Source organism: Protopterus annectens, chromosome 17.part0 (genome assembly GCF_019279795.1).
Source record: "Protopterus annectens isolate FY-2018-M chromosome 17.part0, PAN1.0, whole genome shotgun sequence".
NCBI classification, from domain to species: domain Eukaryota; kingdom Metazoa; phylum Chordata; order Ceratodontiformes; family Protopteridae; genus Protopterus; species Protopterus annectens.
Window position 1 is genome coordinate 128,722,524 of NC_056751.1, and position 18,511 is coordinate 128,741,034.

Consider the following 18,511-nt stretch of genomic DNA (forward strand, 5'->3'; position numbering starts at 1 on the left):
GCTATATCATTTAGTAGCTTCCTCCTTCTATTGTATAGTTTGTTTATGGCTGGGGTCCACCAGACAGGACGTCTGCCTTTGGAGGATTGGGTCTTGGTTTTATTTGGGATCGCATGATCCATGCATTCCTGAAGGTGTTCATAGAATGCGTTTATAAAGGATTCTGCGGTCTGGGCCATATTTTCCACAGGCCCGGGGGGCTTTGAAGGATTCCACCTCGGTTTTGAGGAGTGTGAAATTTGCTTTAGAGAAGTTTTTCACTGTGGTTTTCTGGGCAGGGGGTGGGGTCGGGATGTGAATATCCAGTGAGATTAGTTTATGGTCTGACCTTACCAGTGAGGGATACACTTCTGGTCTGGAGCATAGAGTCCCCATGTTGGTGATGATCAGGTCCAGTATGTTTTCCCCTCTTGTGGGAGTGGTAACAAGTTGTTCCATAGCATTTGAGTTTATAAATTCTAGGAACCTTTGGGCTAGTATCCTGATGACTCCTGGTGAGCATTTATTTAACTTTGGGTTTGAATAGAGTGGACCCATCAAAAGGGACATTCATGAAGAACGTAAAGAAGTTTTCCACAAACTTGTTGCCACTGCCTGCAGCCCTAGCTGTTCTATCAAGCTGCGTTTGATAGCAGACATATAGCTACATTTGATGAAGACTGGATGGTGGGCAACTTGGAATCCATTGTCTTCTGGACATCTGCTGGTAACCCCCCCCCACCCAGACAGACTTGAAATTTCCCGCAAGTCTCTCTGAAATCAGGTGATGTAAGCTAGATAATTCAGTGTCCAGACAAAAAAGGTCACTGAAGTATAAGACTGTTTCTCAAAGTGGTCCATCACCCTACATTCTATTAGGAGAATGGACTGAGGCATTCTCTTCATATAGTTCCTTTTTCATGGACGCTACTACAATCATCATAGCTATCAGTGGACCCTTGCTCCAAAGTTTCCTGTCTGTGGGGGCTGAGAGAATTCTGTACCATTTCTTAAGGATAGGCACTACCACAGAGTTCTTCCATGCCTATTGAGCCATCAGTTCAATGAGGGAATCAAGGGGCAGTATCACCCAGGAAGAAGATGAGCGGACCGAAAGGCTTCCAGGAAAAAAGACTCAGAAGGCAGGTTAACTGTGGACAATCCCCTCTCTGTTTCACAATTCTAGTATCTCGCCAAATCTGACATCCTCAGAGTGGAGTTTTGAAAGCCTTCACCCTTAACCAATCAGTGTCTTCTGTAACAGACTCAGGTGAAGAGTCCAGGTGCTTCCCTTTGCACATTGGATTTCTATGAACTGTCTGAACAGGAATATTAGAGGGTTCAGAACAAGAATAGCTGGGAACCTGTGATACCTGTGGGACTGACTGACCTGTCTGACAGGAGAATGAGAAACAGATGCTGATCGAAGCTCAGGTTGAGACAGAGCACACCTTGAAGAGAGCACCTTTTCCCCCAGCACTGTCACTTTCTTATGGAAAGCCTTACGGCCAAAGAAGCCACCAGCTCTGCAGACTGGCTCCTGACTTCAGACAGACTGGAAACCTCAGAACCGATGGGTCTCAAACCAGAGACTGACCTTAGTGCTGACCTATGTAGTGCTGAAGCCCTGAGGAGAAGGGATAGCTTCAAGAACTTTAGGGTTAATCCATCACCCGAGCACTGATAGTGAAGCTTTGGTTCTGACACTCTCCCAGATCTGAACAAATCACACTCAAAAGAAGAGAACCAGTCAGAGCTGAAGTTGCCTAAACTACTGGCTCTGACAAAGGTGCTCTGGGACAGACTGGGCCTGAAACTATCACTGATGGGCAACCCAGTACCAGAAAGGGAATAAAGGAGGAGTAGATGGACCAGCACATGGTACATTTCCAGAAGATGGTAGCAGGAGAACACCAAGTTGTATCAGCATCCTGAGAAATATTCTCAACATTCTGTTTGGTCAAACTCCTCCAAGTCCAGGACAATGACACGACCAATGGTGGTCTGGAGTGCCATTTCTCCTGAAGAAGAATAGTGATGTCTGGAGCTGACCAGTTCCTGTGAGAACCAGGGCCGAGTCGAAGTACAGTGCCAATAAACTGTTGGTTCCAATAGCCTCTGTATCTTAAAATCCGATTCAGATGACTGGTAAGGATCTGGAGACCTCTTAAAGGACTTCTCAGAGTCCCCTTTCTCATTTGATTTCTCCTTAGATTTCACTTTGTATGTATCTGGTTTCTCCCTGGCTTTCACATTCTTGGTTCTGGGAGATGAAGAGGAAGCAGTAGGGACAGCAGACTCTGTCTGGGGAGGAAATAGTCCCTTAACTATCAATTTTTTATGCAGAGTCTGCAAGTCACTGACGGAAGAGTATGTTTGGCAAGAAACATCCAAATAGCTGCCCCTAACTGGTATACACACAAAGGAAGTGAGTGTAGGGTCTTGGGGGGGGGGGGGGGGCAGCTTATGCCCACACTTCGTGCATTTTTTAAATCCCTGAATGTCAGTCATAAGGAAAAAGTTAAAAACACACATACAACACACAAAATAATTACTGGCTGACTAAACTACTAAATAATTATTACACCAAGTATAACTATTCAAAACACGCCTATAAAAGCACTTCTATTAAAAACACACTGGTATATTAAAAAAAACACAACTACGATAAATGCTATTATCTAAACAGCCCTATGAATTAGAAAACATGCCCAAATCTAACAGAACGCTAAAGACAGTTTTATTTGAAACTAGAGAGAGTAAAACTGTCTCGGTAAGTGAGGAGGTGGAAAAAGTGAAAGGCAAAAAAGAAGCTCTCAGAAGCACGATCAAACACTTCAGGCAGCAAATGAGATCTGAGGTAGTAGGATGGAGACCAGGGAATTACAGGTAGGGGAGAAGTCAATGCCGTGGAACCAAAACGCTTTAAGAACAGTGCTGAGGTCGGATCCAACAACTCACAATTGAATCAGATGAAAAAAGACAACCCTATCTAAAAAGTAAACAAAGCAAAGCGGAAGAAAATACAAGGAGAAAGTAAATAAATTCAATAAATAATGTAAAATGCATTGCAGGAAAAAAATTAGAGGGCATGTGGAATAACTACCTTCTCATAACTGCACAAATTCTTCATCATGCAAAAAGGAGAATACCCCAATGCCAAATGTTCGAAAATAGTGCCAGTGATGGCCACAACTGCTTTGTTATCTCAAATATACTTCAATGAACCAAGATGTTGAACTTAACTGAATACGAAAATATATAACATTCATTGCTTTACTGCTGTTTAGTGATCTAGGGTTAGTAACTGAAAACAATAAATGTACGGCAAAATCAATGACTGACAAGCATTAAATGGTTAAATGAAATCTCAAAGACCATCATTACTGTTGTACATTCTTGTCAGAGTAGTAGAACAAGGCAAAAGTGGAACAGAATAAGCTGACAATCCTTACTCCATTTTTCCCAAAATTCTACACGTCTCCTGCCACAATCAATTAGAACAAAGCCTTTCTCACTTCACCATGAGTTTTATAAAACCAACTCCCCACAATACTTTGAAGCATGAAAAATACCATGAAGGTAAAGAAACTACTCAAAAACAAATGCAGTGAAGCCAAACCGAACTACAAGAACAAGCGAGTTCTATAGCACAGAAGGAAAAAGCACTGACTGTAGCCCCAAGTAACCTCGGTTTAACTAGCAGATGCTGCTGGTGAAAGTAAATAGCCAGTAGATCATTAAAACCCTGTCATAAAAGCAACAACTGATATATCTCTCCCTGTTATAGGCACAAGGGCTCATATAAATGGTATCTACCAAAGAAAACTCTGGCACTCTACCCAGACAGCAAGTGCGTAGAAGCATTGTGTACGGTCATTAAGATCCTGGCAATAAATTGTTCCCTCTAGTAAAAGGGAGGAGAGAAGGAAAAAGCATTTAATACCTCCAGTTTTGCAAGGAAGACAACTGCTCAATCATTGGTTTTCAGTCACCACCACCAAAGCATTAGTTGGGACTACGGGAATAAAAGAGCCTTCAGAGGAGAAAAATAAGTCATAAGACCTACTGGAAATGGAGGAGGTGGGTATATCTAGCTGTATGGTGTGAGCTAGCTGTAACCCTTTTGTTGAATTCTGTCTTAAAAGGGTGAGCCACATTTTTCAGTAATTCAATGAAAGTCCCATTTGTAATAAATCAAATGTAGCAAAAAACTGTGTACTTTGGTGCTTTTATTTATACTTTTACTTACTGTAAGTGATAGGACAACCACTAAAGTATCTCATAAACAAATTGACATCTAAAGCAGCACTGGAAAGTATCAGCTTCAAAGAAGAATGCTTCTGCAGGACATCGCGAAGTTTAATTAACAAAAAATCACTGAAACGGTCACGTTCATGAACTTCATCCTGTAAAATAAGGAAAACAGAAGACTTGTGAGGTGACATCCTACAAAAGTCTTTACTACTATAATGATATTTGCACCAACATAAGTTTTAACCTCAGTGGAATAAACTGTGCATAAGGTAGCTGTACGATAAACTTACTATAACAGTGAGTCTTTTGGACTATAGCAAAAGAGCAGCAACATAAAAGCAGGAACTGTTTTGTCAAGTGCTGTGATGTACCTCTAATGATCATACTGTCAGACTATGTTGGTTTTCTCAATTTTCCATCTAGCATCTGCCATACAGATAAGCAAGCAACTTTGTACAGGGATCAGAAATCAGTATACCCATGCAAAGACCTAAGTGTAAGATGCACATAGCGAAGGATACTCTTCTGATATGGGTCTGAAAAGCAGTAGCTACCTTGCAGCAAGAAAACAGTTTTTCAGATCCAATGTTATGGTGACCACCTCATATAGCTGTACCTGACACTCCAGCAGAAAGTACAGCTATTTGAGTTACTCAGTGAACCACAGATGTCACAGTCGGCTCATGGTTGCAGGAATTCATAACATTAACCGATTAAAGCCAGAGACCGAGATCAGTCATCCAACCAGAAATTTTACAGCAGTCAATTGTCTCTACGGTGTGTGGCTGTAGGATCACACCATGGCTGTTAGAGGAGAGTAGTTATGAAGGCAGAAGAGGCATAGGCCCTCCTCTTTTGTTTTTGATAACCCAGAGCTTGCAAACAAAAACAATATTAGTATTAAATGATCTTGGTGGAGGGAAGCTTTACAAGTATAATCACTGTCAGATGTATCAAAAATAGTAAATGTACCTATTACTAGCCCTATCGCCATGATCTAAAAGGATAAAACCTCAACCCAAATAACCCAAATTAAATTATTGGCTTAAGCACTGGGGGAAGACAAGTAGGGAAGATTGACAAGTGAACAGCCATTGCCAGCTAAATTTTCATGGGAATCAAAGGGGGGATGTCATGACCTGCAGCATCACAGACCAAACAGTACACCTGGAGTGCTACTGAAAGCAGCTACCAGGCCAGGTGGCTCACAGAGCAGCTAAGTGTAAGAGGCTTTCTCAAGTTTATGTCGAAGTGCAAGGTGGATGTTTCCTAGACAAAGATTCCAAAAAACCATCAGACACCATGGGGAGGGGATTATGTCATTTTCAGGGGAGGAGCTTATCTGATAACACATAACGGGTCTGCTCTTTTGCACTAGACCTTCAACTCCTGGGAAAAGGAAAGGGAGCAAATATACTACAGGGCACTTGCCATGCCCATTTGTTTCTTGGACAAGGTTCGTGCACTGCTGAAGGAACACACACACAAACACGCATACACACAACCAAAAGGAGCAAAAAGGCTAACGGGTTCCAGGAAGAAAACACATTGAAACAGATACTGCAAATGCTTAAAAGTTTCTCTTAGTGATATTAATATTGCAGTATACTGCAAAATCTACTATTCTTTCATCTCAAGAAAAAAATATATATACACACACACACACACATATATATATATATATATATATATATATATATATATACACACATGCACACACACAGATGCATTTATCCATAGATACGTCATGAAATGCGTAAAGCTCAAAATAAACCTGAAAAAACACAAAGCACGAAACACTGAAACCACAAAAATACCATACAAACATATATGTAAAATATATGTGTGTGTGTGTAATACACATGACACAGACACACACGTGTGTGCGTGTATAAAATTTAAACATATACAATCCAATATGGCAAGCATTTGAAGTATATTAACAAAAAATGCTCATTAAATGAAAGGTCTACAGAATATTGCACATAAAATTAAGTACATTTACTACAATTTATTTTATTTATTTATTTATTTACATTTGTTGACCTGGAGTGCCCGACTGGACGTAGGTCCATTTTCAGTGGAGGCCCAGGGAGAAAAGCTCCACAGTTAAAATAAACAGACAGTAGTTACATTGGATAAATATATAAGAATACATATAAGAATATAATAAGAAAAGTTTAATATGATTTTTTAAAGAAATCAAAAAAGGCTGCCTTAAGACCATATGGGAAAATGTATATGGCTCTCTACACTTCAAGACCTACAATAATGAAAAACCTTTCTGTATGATGAGACTGCAAACAGGAGTTTTCAAGAAAAGATACTAGTCATATTATTAACTAATCACAAAGTTAAGTTTCAAGCAGGTTCCACAAGATGCCTTGGATGCCATAGGTGAAGGATCTCATTTAATTACTATTTTACAGCAAGCTAAAAACTTAAAGTTGGAGAAAGTAGCATAAGATGGAAAAGGCAGATAAATTAATCTTTTTCGAGGAACAAGCCAATGCAGCATTAAAAAAGAAGTTATGTACTTACCACAAAATTCCATTTGTGTTGTCCATTTTCATTCTTCCTCAACTGATCGGTTCAGATCTGATCCCTCAGATCAGATTTGGCCGTTACTAAAGCTCGTGGCAACCAAAAACTCTCAAGCTTCTCCCTTGCCCATAATGCACCAACCCCAAGTACCTCAGTTCTTGTTTGCTGATTTTACTAGAAAGGACATTTTTGCAGACAAATAGGAAGAAGACTATCTGGATGGAGCTCAATATAAAATACAGTGATGTCCACTAATCACTTATTCTTCCAGGAGTTTTCAAGGGATGGGGATTGGTGGGTGGGGAGTTGAGGAAGAGTGAAAATGGACAACCCAGATGGAAAGTTATGGTGAGTACATAACTTCTTTATCTCTTGTTGTCAGTTTTCATTCTATCCTCAACTGATGGGACAGAGTCCCAACTATTTAAGATCCCAGGTGGACTCATTATTCCTGAGCATAGTTGAATCAAATGATGCTCTAACTCTGGAGATCAGGTTCAATTTGTAATGAGTAACAAAGGAATGGGGAAGTAGCCCAAGTTGCTGCTGCGCAAATATCATCCATGGACATTCTAAACTGAAAAACTGAAGAAGCTGCCATGGATCTAGTTGAATGGGGCCATAATGATTTTGGTAAGGTAATGCTCAATTTATAAACAAATTAAATACAACTCAGTCACCCACCTGGCTAAAGTTACTTTGGCAACTGGATTTCCAAATTTTACTTATGCAAATTAGACAATTTGCCATTTTTTTCTGATGTCTTGTTCTATTTAGGCAAAAACAAAATTGTCTGTAAACATGGAATAAATGCAACATGTATTTGCCCTTGTTAGCAAATTTAGGAAAGAAAGCTGGTAAATTAATGGACTGATTGATATTGGAATCTGACACCATCTTATGAAGAAAGGATACGTGAGTTCGTAACATAACTCTGTCCTTGTGAAAAATCAAGTATGGAGGTTTTGAGGACAATGCCGGAATCTCAGAAATTCGTCTGTACTGTCTTCCAAGAAAGGTATACAAGGTCACACTTAGCAGCTGGTTCGAATACGGAAAGAGTAAGAACTTGCAGTACCAGATTCAGGTCTCAAGGGGGAGTAAGATCTTTAAAGGGAGATCTTAGAAGAAGAGTGCCTTTCAAAAATGATTTGCATAAAAGCCGAGGTGGTGCAGCGGTTAGCATCGTCGCCTCACAGCAAGAGGTTCTCCCGTTCGATTCTCATCTGGAGCACCTTCTGTGTGGAGTCTGCAAGTCCTCCCCGCAGTCGAGTGACGTTAAAGACATGCAGGTAGGTGCAAGCGTGAATGGGTGTGCCTTCTTTGAAGGTTGGGCATCGGGCTGGCAACTCAGCACCATAAAAATCCACTGCCAATCATTAGCAGACCGGAATTCCGTTGTGGCGACCCCTAACCGGGAAAAGCCAAAAGACATTATGAGTAGCAACAAAGGAACCCTCAAATTCAATGTGAAAACTCGATAATGCTGCTAACTGAACCTTAACTGTTGAGGAACTATCATCTATTTAAAAAGTAGAGCCAAAAATTCTGGTTGTTATGCATGGGAGCTGAAAAAGGAACATTATTTTCGTGAGACCAGTAAACAAACCTTTTCCATTTACTGGAGTAGAGTTTTCGTGCAGAGTGGTTTATGGGAAGATAAAAGTATATGTCGGACAGATGAATAGAGCATAGGTTGTCTGGCTACTAATGGAACTGGAGAAGCCAGAGTCTCAGCCTGAGGTTTGATACGTCTTGATGAATCATGCCTGTCAGATGAGACAGGAGGTCTGAGAGTCAGATCTAGAATCCAAGGTTAGTGAAGTAAGTGAGGTCAAAAGAAGGGGAATCATATCTGTCAACGCCAGTACGGTGCAATGAGGATAACCTTGCTCTTCAACATGGCAGTTTTCTTTAGGAATTTCAGAATTACCGGAATTTATGGATAAGCTTAAAAAAGACTGGGTGGCCAATCGTAAAGTAAAGCATCCCTTGAGGACTCGCCTTGAGGGGGAATTAGAGCAAAGTACCTGCTGCTTTGTTTAGGGGAGAAGCAAAAAGATAGCAGCAAGGCTGGCCCCACTGACAGAAAATCATTTCCATTACGCTCTTGTTGAGGGAACACTCGTGAGGTAGAAGAATGCACCTGCTCAATTTGTCTGCTATCATGCTGGACTTCTCTAGACTGTAAGTTGCTATGAGAAAGCAGTTGGATAAGATTGCCCATTGCCACACTCTAAGCACTTCTCGACACAAGGGATATGATTTGGTACTTCCTTGTTTACTGACATACCAAACTACTGACATACTGTCCATCTGAAATGCAATCTGAGTCAAAGGGAGAGCATACTGAAGGGCCTGTAATGCTAAAAGCAGTGCCCTCAACTCTAAGACACTGATATCCAAGTTGGTCTATTTGGAAGACCTAGTACCATTAACTGTTTTCCTCAGAAAATGCTCCCCCAACCCAACTGGGATGCCTCCATGATCACTACGGCCTTGGGCTAAGGGGGAATGAACTTATGGCCTTGTAGTACCTGGGCAGATTGAATCCACCACTTGAGATGCCTCTTGCATGTGTGGGTGCTTCACATGGGAGTTGACATGAGTTGGAAAAGTATCAATTGTGTTGACAGCATCCACTGTGGATCCTCATGCAAAATCTAGCTAAAGGTATTAGTGTTATTGCCGCTGACAATGATTCAGGAACTTGAAGGACCAAATGGGCTGAAATCTTGGTACTGAAGATTATTTTTCTGACCTGTGACCTTAAAGTCTGAACCTTTGAAAGAGGTAAGTGAGGCTATCATTGTCTTTCTGTTAAACAGTGCTCCTATAAATTCCAATTTTTGAGTTGGTTCCAGTTGAGACTTCTCATAGTTTATGGTTATCCCCAGATGAGAACATGTCTGGAGAACCTCATATGTTGCACTTAACTGATGCCTGGTCAGGGGCAGTAATGAGCCAGTCGTCTAGATATGGAAACACCCGAAATCCTTGCAGTCTCAAGTCAGCTGTTACTACTGCCAAACATTTGGTAAACATCCTTGGGTGAGACCAAAGGGCAGAACTCTAAAATGGTATTGACTGGCTCCCAGCTGGAAGTGTACATACATTCTGGATCGTCTGTTCATCTTTATGTGATAGTACTCATCCTGAAGTTCTATCAACCACATCTAGTCACCTTGCCCAGAAAAGGAAGAACAGACTGAACCATGACCATCCAGAACTTGGTACACCGAACTGACTTAAGTTGCTGAGATGCAAAACTGGTTCCCAGTCACCTGTCCTCTCTGACACTACAAAGAATATTCATGAACTTCCGGATTCTAACTGGCCTAGTGGGACCTCTTGGATGACTTTTTTTCTAGTAGCTTTTCTACATGAATCATTGCTTGTTCCCTCTGAATGGGTGCACATCAGGGATTTTTCTTGAAATTGGAGGAGGAAGTGAAAATGGTATTATATAACCTCTGGAAATAATCCTCTGCACCCAAGTATCTGCTGTAATTTCTAGCCAGGAACTTTGGTGCAGGGATAGTCGACCTCTGACTGCCTCCACAGGAGGGCAACCGGGTCTCCTTTCAGGAATGTTGGAAGGGTCTGTCAAAGAATGAATCTCTGGACTGCTGGTTTTGCAGGCCACCTCTGCCATGGGGGCAGCATCTACCATTAGAGTTCCCCACTCTACCCCTGGGAGAACTTCCTCCACGTGCATCCTGGAAAGGTCCCTGTGACTTTTTGAGCTCCATCTTTTGACTACCTCGTTGATTCCTTGAAAAGGATCTTTGAGGGGTCGAAAAATGTATGCCTATGGCAGACAGGGTCTTATTATCCCTCTCTCACCTAGATAATGAGTCTTTCACTTTTGGGCAAAAGACATGCCATCAAAAGGAGGACTGATGAGCAAAGACATGAAGGGCTCCACAAAATTGCATAAGCACATCCAGGCATGCCTCCTGATGGAAATGCCTGAACACCGCTGCCCTTCAGGTTCCTTCAGCTACATGCGAAATGAGCCTCATGGACAATCTGGAAATAGATTGCAGGGTAGCCAAATGAGAAGTGTCAGATGATTGTACTTCCTCTGAAACGGATCCTGAGAGGGTATTTGAAAGCTCCTTCATCAAATCCCTCTCTAACCTTGTGAAATGCTCCAAATAATTCAGTGACCTTAAGGCAAAGGTCACTTGAAGCATAGACACGCTTCCCAAACCTGTCCATCACCCGAGACTCCTTGCTGGGGGGGATGAACAGTGGAACTCGGCTTGACAAGTTCCTTTTTAGTGGCCACCGCCACAACCATGGCATTAACAGGCAATCCTTTTCACCAAAACTGTTTGTCCTCCGGTGGTGCCATAATTTTATCAGGTCTCAAAGGTATTGGTTCAGTAGTGTCAAGATACTGCCACGCATGCCGAGAGATCAACTCAATGAGCTTGTCGGTGGGCGGAGTCACCCAGGACGTAGACGGGCCAGTTACGAAAGGCTCCAGGAAATCAGACTACTCTGACGAAGGGCTGCTGGACATCCAGCCACCTCTATGTTTTAAGACTTCAAGGATGTCTCCAAATGAGACATCGTCAGGAGGTGACCGTGGGGACCCTTCACCCTCAAAGTTTGTATCTTCTGTGATCTGCTCCTCTGAAGAGTCCAAGTGCTTAACATCATCTTCTTAGGGACCTCCTCAGTGGGATGCTCTGGGACGGTATCAGAAGTCTTTAGGATACCCTGCTGGGAAGCCATGGGGTTTCAGTACTGGCTTGTCCCTGTGCGGAAAAAGGGTTGAGACTCCAAGTGCAGAGATATCAAGGCTGTACAGGATCTGAGGGGGGTAAGGAACCATTTGGGTTGCTGAGGCAGACGATGCTCTCTCCATAGTCTGAAAGGCAGACCTCTCCAGAGAAGGAGAGAATCTCGTATGCAAAAAGGCAAGCTTTTGGACCATTGAGTCTACCTGCTCAGAGGACAATCCCCCCGTCCCCCGAGGCAGAAGCCAGACCTGAGCAAACCCGTGCCAAGACTCCAAAGAACAGCGACAGCTTCGACAACTTCGGAGTCGACTCCAACACCTAGGAACCAATAGGGAAGCCTTGGCTCCGAATGCTCTCCGGATCCAAATGTACCAAAGTGCTCAGAGTGAACTTCAGATTCGAGGATAAAGATATCCTCGGATCAGAGTCAGACAAAGCCGAACTCAGATCCATGGACTAGGACAGTGGAAGGAGTCAGAGGAGGAACTGGCAGAGGGGGTGTGATAGAAGATCAGACCTCCTGACCCGAAGGGGTACCCACCCCTCAGCATCTACGCTGAGAGCATTCTTCTCACCACTCTCTCCCCATCTTCTTCTGTTAAGCTCCTGGAAGACTGAGTAGAAAATAAAGAAGGGTATCCAGGTCTCTCCATAAAGAGAGAGGGAACCCTGGAGGGTCTACTGAAGGGCAGTATCTAGTCCTTGGAAGATAAATAATTCTGGACTAAGTAGCTGGATTGGTTGGCTTTTGCAATGGATATGAAGAAGTCGGATCCAACATTTCCTTTTTCTTTTGCTTCGGATCCAACAGATCTCTTTTTCTTTGCTTCGGATCAGAAGATGAGGTCAGATCTGATAATTTAGACTTTTTCCTTCAGGATCCAAAGGGGAAGTCCAATCAGAATGAGGTCATTTCCTAGACTGCTCCAAAGCCTTGTAGTAAGACGATGAAGGGCATAGAAAAGGAGATATAGGCCTCTTAGATTTTTTTTAGGGGACACAGCTCTAGATAAAGAGTCTCTGAAAGAAAAAAGAAGCCCTTTTAAAATAAATGTATTTTTTATTTCTAGCAGGGCTCTAGGTTAAACCCGTGACAAATTGAGCAGTCCTCTTGTAAATGAAGAGGTCCTAGGCAACGTAAAATTGTGGGCATCCAATAATACAAATTTGTGCCCGCACTTAAGACATGTTTTGAATCCAGCTGGACTTTTTTTCTTTCTCTGTTACAGTGGGAAACAGCAGTTAGGAAACAAGCAGATTTCAACAAGAATATTCATCAGAAATGAATTTAAAAAAAAAAAAAAAAAAATATATATATATATATATATATATATATATTTTTTTTTTAAATAAAAGGAACATACAGAAATTACCAGCAATGGTAATTAGAAAAGTACAGTTTTGTACCTACCATAAATGTAGATGTTCGAAGATCCACATTGCTGCAGTCCTAACACTTGGGTAGTCCGCTGTCCCAGTCGGCCCGAATACCAAAGTATAAGGCTGACGTCGGTCAGGGCGCATTAGTCTGCCGGCAAGGCGCCAGGGTACAAATGCGCATGACCTACGTCATATCTTCAGTCTTTTCTTGCCCCAGATGTCAGAAGACCCTAAAAAGATAAGGCCAAAACCAAAAAACACCAAATACTCCTGTACCAAATATATATATACAATATATACAATTTACAAAAGTACAACCCCACCCACACAACCACCCCTAAACACAGAGGGGAAGGAGGGAGGGTAAATTGGACTGCAGCAATGTGGATATTGAACATCTACATTTATGGTAGGTACAAAACTGTACTATGTTCTTCATCCCACATTGCTGCAGTCCTAACACTTGGGTAGAATCCCAAAGCAGAGGTAAGGGAGGCTGGCAAATCATAAAGAAGCTGGAGCTGTCAACATGCCCTGCAAAATAGCCGTGGCAAAACCAGCCCTAGATTTAGAGTAGAGAGGAAGGTGGTAATGCTTAGAGAAAGTATGCACTGAACTCCAAGTAGCTGCCTCCAAAATATCCTTAGTTGCCACCCCCCTTAGAAATGCTGTTGAAGTGGCAGTAGCCCTAGTGGAATGAGGCCTGATCCCAGCTGGAATCTCCTTGCCATGATGGGAACAACAAAATGCAATGCAAAACCCAATCCACTTAGAAATAGTTTGTTTTGACACAGGCTTGCCCTGAGAACTCAAAGCAAAAGAAACAAACAACTGCTGAGACTGCCTAAAATCCTTAGTCCTGCTTAAATAATAACGCAACTGCCTGTGTACATCTAAAGTGTGCAAAATCTTTTCCCCCTTATTTTGGGGATCTGCATAAAAAGTGGGCAAATGAATAGTTTGGTTTAAAGCCACACTAGAGACCACCTTAGGCATAAAGGAAGGATTAGTACGTAATGATACCCTATCCTTATGGAAAATCAAAAAAGGCTCAACCGCCATAAGGGCCTGCAATTCAGAAACCCTTCTTGCAGAAGTAATGCCCAACAAAAAAGCAGTCTTCCATGACAAGTATTTCAATTCAGCAGTAGCCGCAGGCTCAAAAGGTTGTAGAGTAAGTTTCTCCAATACAAAATTGAGGTCCCAAGCAGGAGTAGGAGCTCTATGTGGGGGTCTTATATTCTTTGCCCCTCTAAGAAATTGCTTAAACAAAGGATGAGAAAACAATGGTGGGTCATAATCATAGTGAGCTGAAATTGCTGCAGCATGAATCTTAATGGAAGAGAAAGACAAACCTTTGTCCAATAACTCAGTAAGATATTGAAGAGCCACACTCAAATTTGGCTCAGAAACATCCAAATCCTTTGCTGCACACCAAAATAAAAATCTCTTCCATTTTCCTGCGTACACTTTCCTTGTACTAGGTCTTCTGGCTTCCATAATCACATTCAAAACTTGTTGAGGAAGCTGAGACCTGCTATGGCTCAAAACAGAATATGCCAGGCTGTTAGATGAAGAGAGTGAAGCTTGACATTGAGTAGATGCCCGTCCTTTTGAGACAATAGGTGTGGAATCAAAGGTAAGGGCCATGGAGGCTTCCTTACCAGACTCCTCAGCAATGGGTACCAGTGCTGCCGAGGCCAATCTGGAGCTATTAAAATCATCCTTGGCTTGTCCTGTCTGACCTTTAGGAGTACCTTTGGGAGGAGAGGCAGAGGTGGAAAGGCATACACATGAAGATTTTCCCAACTGAAAGAAAGAGCATCCACTTTCCAGGCTGTGTGATGAAACCTTTTCGTGCAAAACTTTGGCAGCTGGTGGTTTAGTGGAGAAGCGAACAGATCTATGTCTGGAGTTCCCCAGGACACTGTCAATGTCTGAAATACATGAAGATCCAGTTTCCACTCGTGGGGATCCATGATTTGCCTGCTTAACACATCTGCTAAGGAGTTCTGTGCTCCTGGTAGAAACCTTGCTTGAAGATTCAGTTGCAAGCTTAACGCAGTCTCCCACAAAATCATTGCTTGCCTGCATAGAGGATAAGAATGTGTTCCCCTTGTTTGTTGATGTACCACATGACAGTTGTGTTGTCTGTTAGAATCAACACCTGCCCTGGAAGAAGTAAATCCTTGAAAGCCAGTAATGCAAACTGGACTGCTAACATCTCCTTCATGTTGATATGTAGATGCTGCAGTCTGGCAGGCCACTTGTCTTGTATCCACTTTCCATTCAGATGAGCTCCCCAAGCTGTGTCTGAGGCATCTGTCGTTAGAATCTGACTCGCCTCTGGCCGGGTCACAGAGAGTCCCTTGTTTAGGTGACATTCCTGAGCCCACCACAAAAATTCCTTTTGAATGCAAGGTATTATTTGAATTACAGTGTCCAAATCCTGGCAGTGCTGTGTCCATACATTTTTGAGATACCATTGTAGCTTCCTCATATGCAGTTTGGCATTGGGAAGTACCAGAATACAAGATGCCATGAACCCTAAGGCTTGAAGGACTGTCCTTGCAGTCAGCCCGGACTGATGAGACAGTTGATGGAAGTAAAGAGAAAGATTCTTTTGTTTGTCCGTTGGTTAAAAAGGCCATCTGGGATGCTGTATTCAGTCTCACGCCCAGAAAGCACATGTCTTGAGAGGGTACTAGACTGGACTTTATTTCGTTCACAGAATACCCTAGGCATCTTAGCACTGCTATCACATATTCCAAATGCTGAAGAAGCACGTCCTTTCCTTGAGCCAGAAGCAGGCAGTCGTCCAAATAAGGATAGATTTGTATTCCTTTTAGCCTGAAGAAAGCTATCACTGGAGCCAGAACCTTTGTGAATACTCTGGGCGCAGTAGATAAGCCAAAGGGCAATGCAGAGAACTGATAATGAGAATTCCCAGCTCGAAAACGCAGATACTTCCTGCAAATTAGTCTGATAGGAACATGAAGGTAAGCTTCCTTGAGATCCAAAGTTACCATCCAGTGATCTTTGCCCAGCATAGGTAAAAGCTGTTGTAACGCCAACATTTTGAACTTGGGAATGTCCAGATAAGTGTTGAGGATAGACAGATCCAAAATTGGTCTCCACGTGTTCCCCTTTTTTGGTACTAGGAACAGGCGAGAATAAAATCCTAGGCCCCTTTCTGGCACAGGAACCGGCTGAATGGCCCCTATTTGGAGCAACAGAGAAATTTGCCTGTGAGCCTCTTTCCTTTGCTGAGGAGGAATGTCTGGCATGCCTTTGGAAGGAGGCAAGGTATGGAAATAAAACCTGTAACCGTGGTGAATGATATCCAATACCCATCTGTCTTGGGTAATTAAACTCCAGTTTTCTTTGAAGAGTGCCAACCTTCCTCCCAAAGGTGCTGCCAGACGAGAAGATTCTGGCAGCTGAAAAGGCAGGTCATTGGGTCTGTTTACGAAAGGACTGACCCCTGCCCTCACCAGAAGACTGAGCAGGTGAACTCCTGTTCTAGGCCTAAAAGAACCTTGAGCTCTGCCCCTACCACGCCTAGACCTACCCCTAGACTGGGAATCATAAGCAGGATATGTCCACCCCTTGGTAGGCCAATTTCTACTAAACTCGGAGGCTGAACCTGCAAAAATCTTTAACAGTCTGCATAGACTTAGCCTTGTCTTCCATTTTCTTTAGAACTGCTTCCACAGGCGAACCAAACAACACATCAGATTGTAAAGGAGCATCTAAAATCCTTGTCTTCACATGCTCAGCTAAATTCTGATCCCTCAGCCAGGCGTGCCTGCGAAGAACCGAACCAGTGGCAGCCACCCTCAAGAGGCCTGCACAGCATCAAAACCACATTGCAAAGAATGCTTACCCACCTGTTCAGAAACATGAACTAAATCCTGCAACTCTTTACACTCAATACCTTCCGCCAAAGCATCTACCTTAGACTTTAATTGTGAAAGGAGATAATTTTGATATTTCAACATGTGAAACTGGCAATTCAAAGCTCTCATGGCCAAAGTGGAAGAAGTATACACTTTCTTTCCCCATCTATCCAAAGCCCTTGCCTCTTTATCCGGAGGAACAGGATTTTTAACAACAGAAGCCTTAACACCTTTAGGCCCCTGTGAAACAGTTTCTGGGTCTGCCCTAGGACTCTTAAAAGATACTTATGAGCTTCAGGCACCCTATAATATCTATCCGGTTTAACTGGAGCAGGAGGCAAAGAATCAGGGTTCAGAGAAGCCTCTGCAAAAACATCCTCCACCACATCTAGAACAGGAGGTATAGCTAAAGGCCTATGCTGGGGTAGAAACAAAAATTCCCTAAGCCTTTTCCTGGAATCAGAGAAATCCTGACCTTCCCATTTAAAATGCTCCCTCATGGAATGAAGAGTCTCTGAAAATGAAAAATCCTCAGGAGGAGAAGCAGAAGGAGTAGAATCATCCACATCAGAATCAGAGTAAGGGGAATACTCCTGCAAGTCTTCAGCCAAGACTCAGAAGCATCCGAACACTGCTCAAAACTCCCAAGCTCAGGTTCCACCCTAGGCCTCTTATCAGGAGGGGGCATAGAACCTCTAATCATTGTAATCAAATCTTCTGCCATCTTAAGCATATGCTTCTTAGGTACAGACCCTGAAGAACTAGGGGTAACACCTGAAACAAAACTTGGCCTGCCCCTGGGAGAAGCCTTGGAAACAGCAGGGGAGGGCCTAACCACCTTAGGAAGGGAGGGAAGAACAGCTACCTGAGAAGCCCCTTCCGCCTGGCCTACCTCCTGAGAGGTCACATCTTGTAGTAATAAAGTCTCTCCCTGGGATTCCAAAGAAATTTCTGGCTGAACCTCTGGCTCCACCGAGCCCTCTAAAGAACCGACATCCGGTACGGACGGTTCTTCCAGCCTAGGCTTTGCTGTTTTGTCCTTGCGCTTTTTGATTAAGCGGCGCCGGAGCATCCGACGGCATTTTATAATTACACCACTTCCCAAAACTAACCTGGCACAATCTAATCTTCTCTTTATCGTGCTTTGTTAAATCTAGCACAAGAGCGACAGCCAACAACGCCGTGCTCAGGCCCTAAGCAAGGTATACACAAGGCATCGTACTCCCTATGAGGTGTGTGTTTCCCACAAGAAATACAGTTATTCACTTTTTCTGACATCCGGTAAAATACTGAGGCAAGAAAAACCAAAATATTCCCCAACGGGGTACTTAGCCAACTTGGATTCGGTCTGAAACTCCGACTTCGGAAAATCTCAGAACGCCAACCTGCACTTGCAAAACTGCTTCTGCATCGGACCATGCGGCAAAAAAGACTGAGGATATGACGTCGGTCATGCGCATTTGTACCCTGACGTCCTGACGTCAGACTAATGCGCCCTGACCGACGTCAGCCTTATACTTTGGTATTCGGGCCGACTGGGACAGCGGACTACCCAAGTGTTAGGACTGCAGCAATGTGGGATGAAGAACATCTACACAGAGTGTAGAAAAAAGGGGAAGAATACAAACAATAGTACTCAAACGCACAGAATTGTATGAAAGAAAGAAAAGAGGGACAGAAAGATATTTTAACAAGAAA

The 18,511-nt window shown here is 42.9% G+C and overlaps 1 protein-coding gene across 1 annotated transcript in view; it reads right to left on the bottom strand.

The window, feature by feature from the left end:
* Positions 1 to 18,511, bottom strand: part of YTHDC2 (YTH domain containing 2) — a 1,963,388-nt gene that overhangs the window by 1,167,079 nt on the left and 777,798 nt on the right. Inside the window, exon 10 of the mRNA XM_044059160.1 lies at positions 4,232 to 4,428. Coding sequence (XP_043915095.1) covers positions 4,232 to 4,428 — 197 coding nt within the window. The remainder of the gene's footprint in view (positions 1 to 4,231; positions 4,429 to 18,511) is intronic.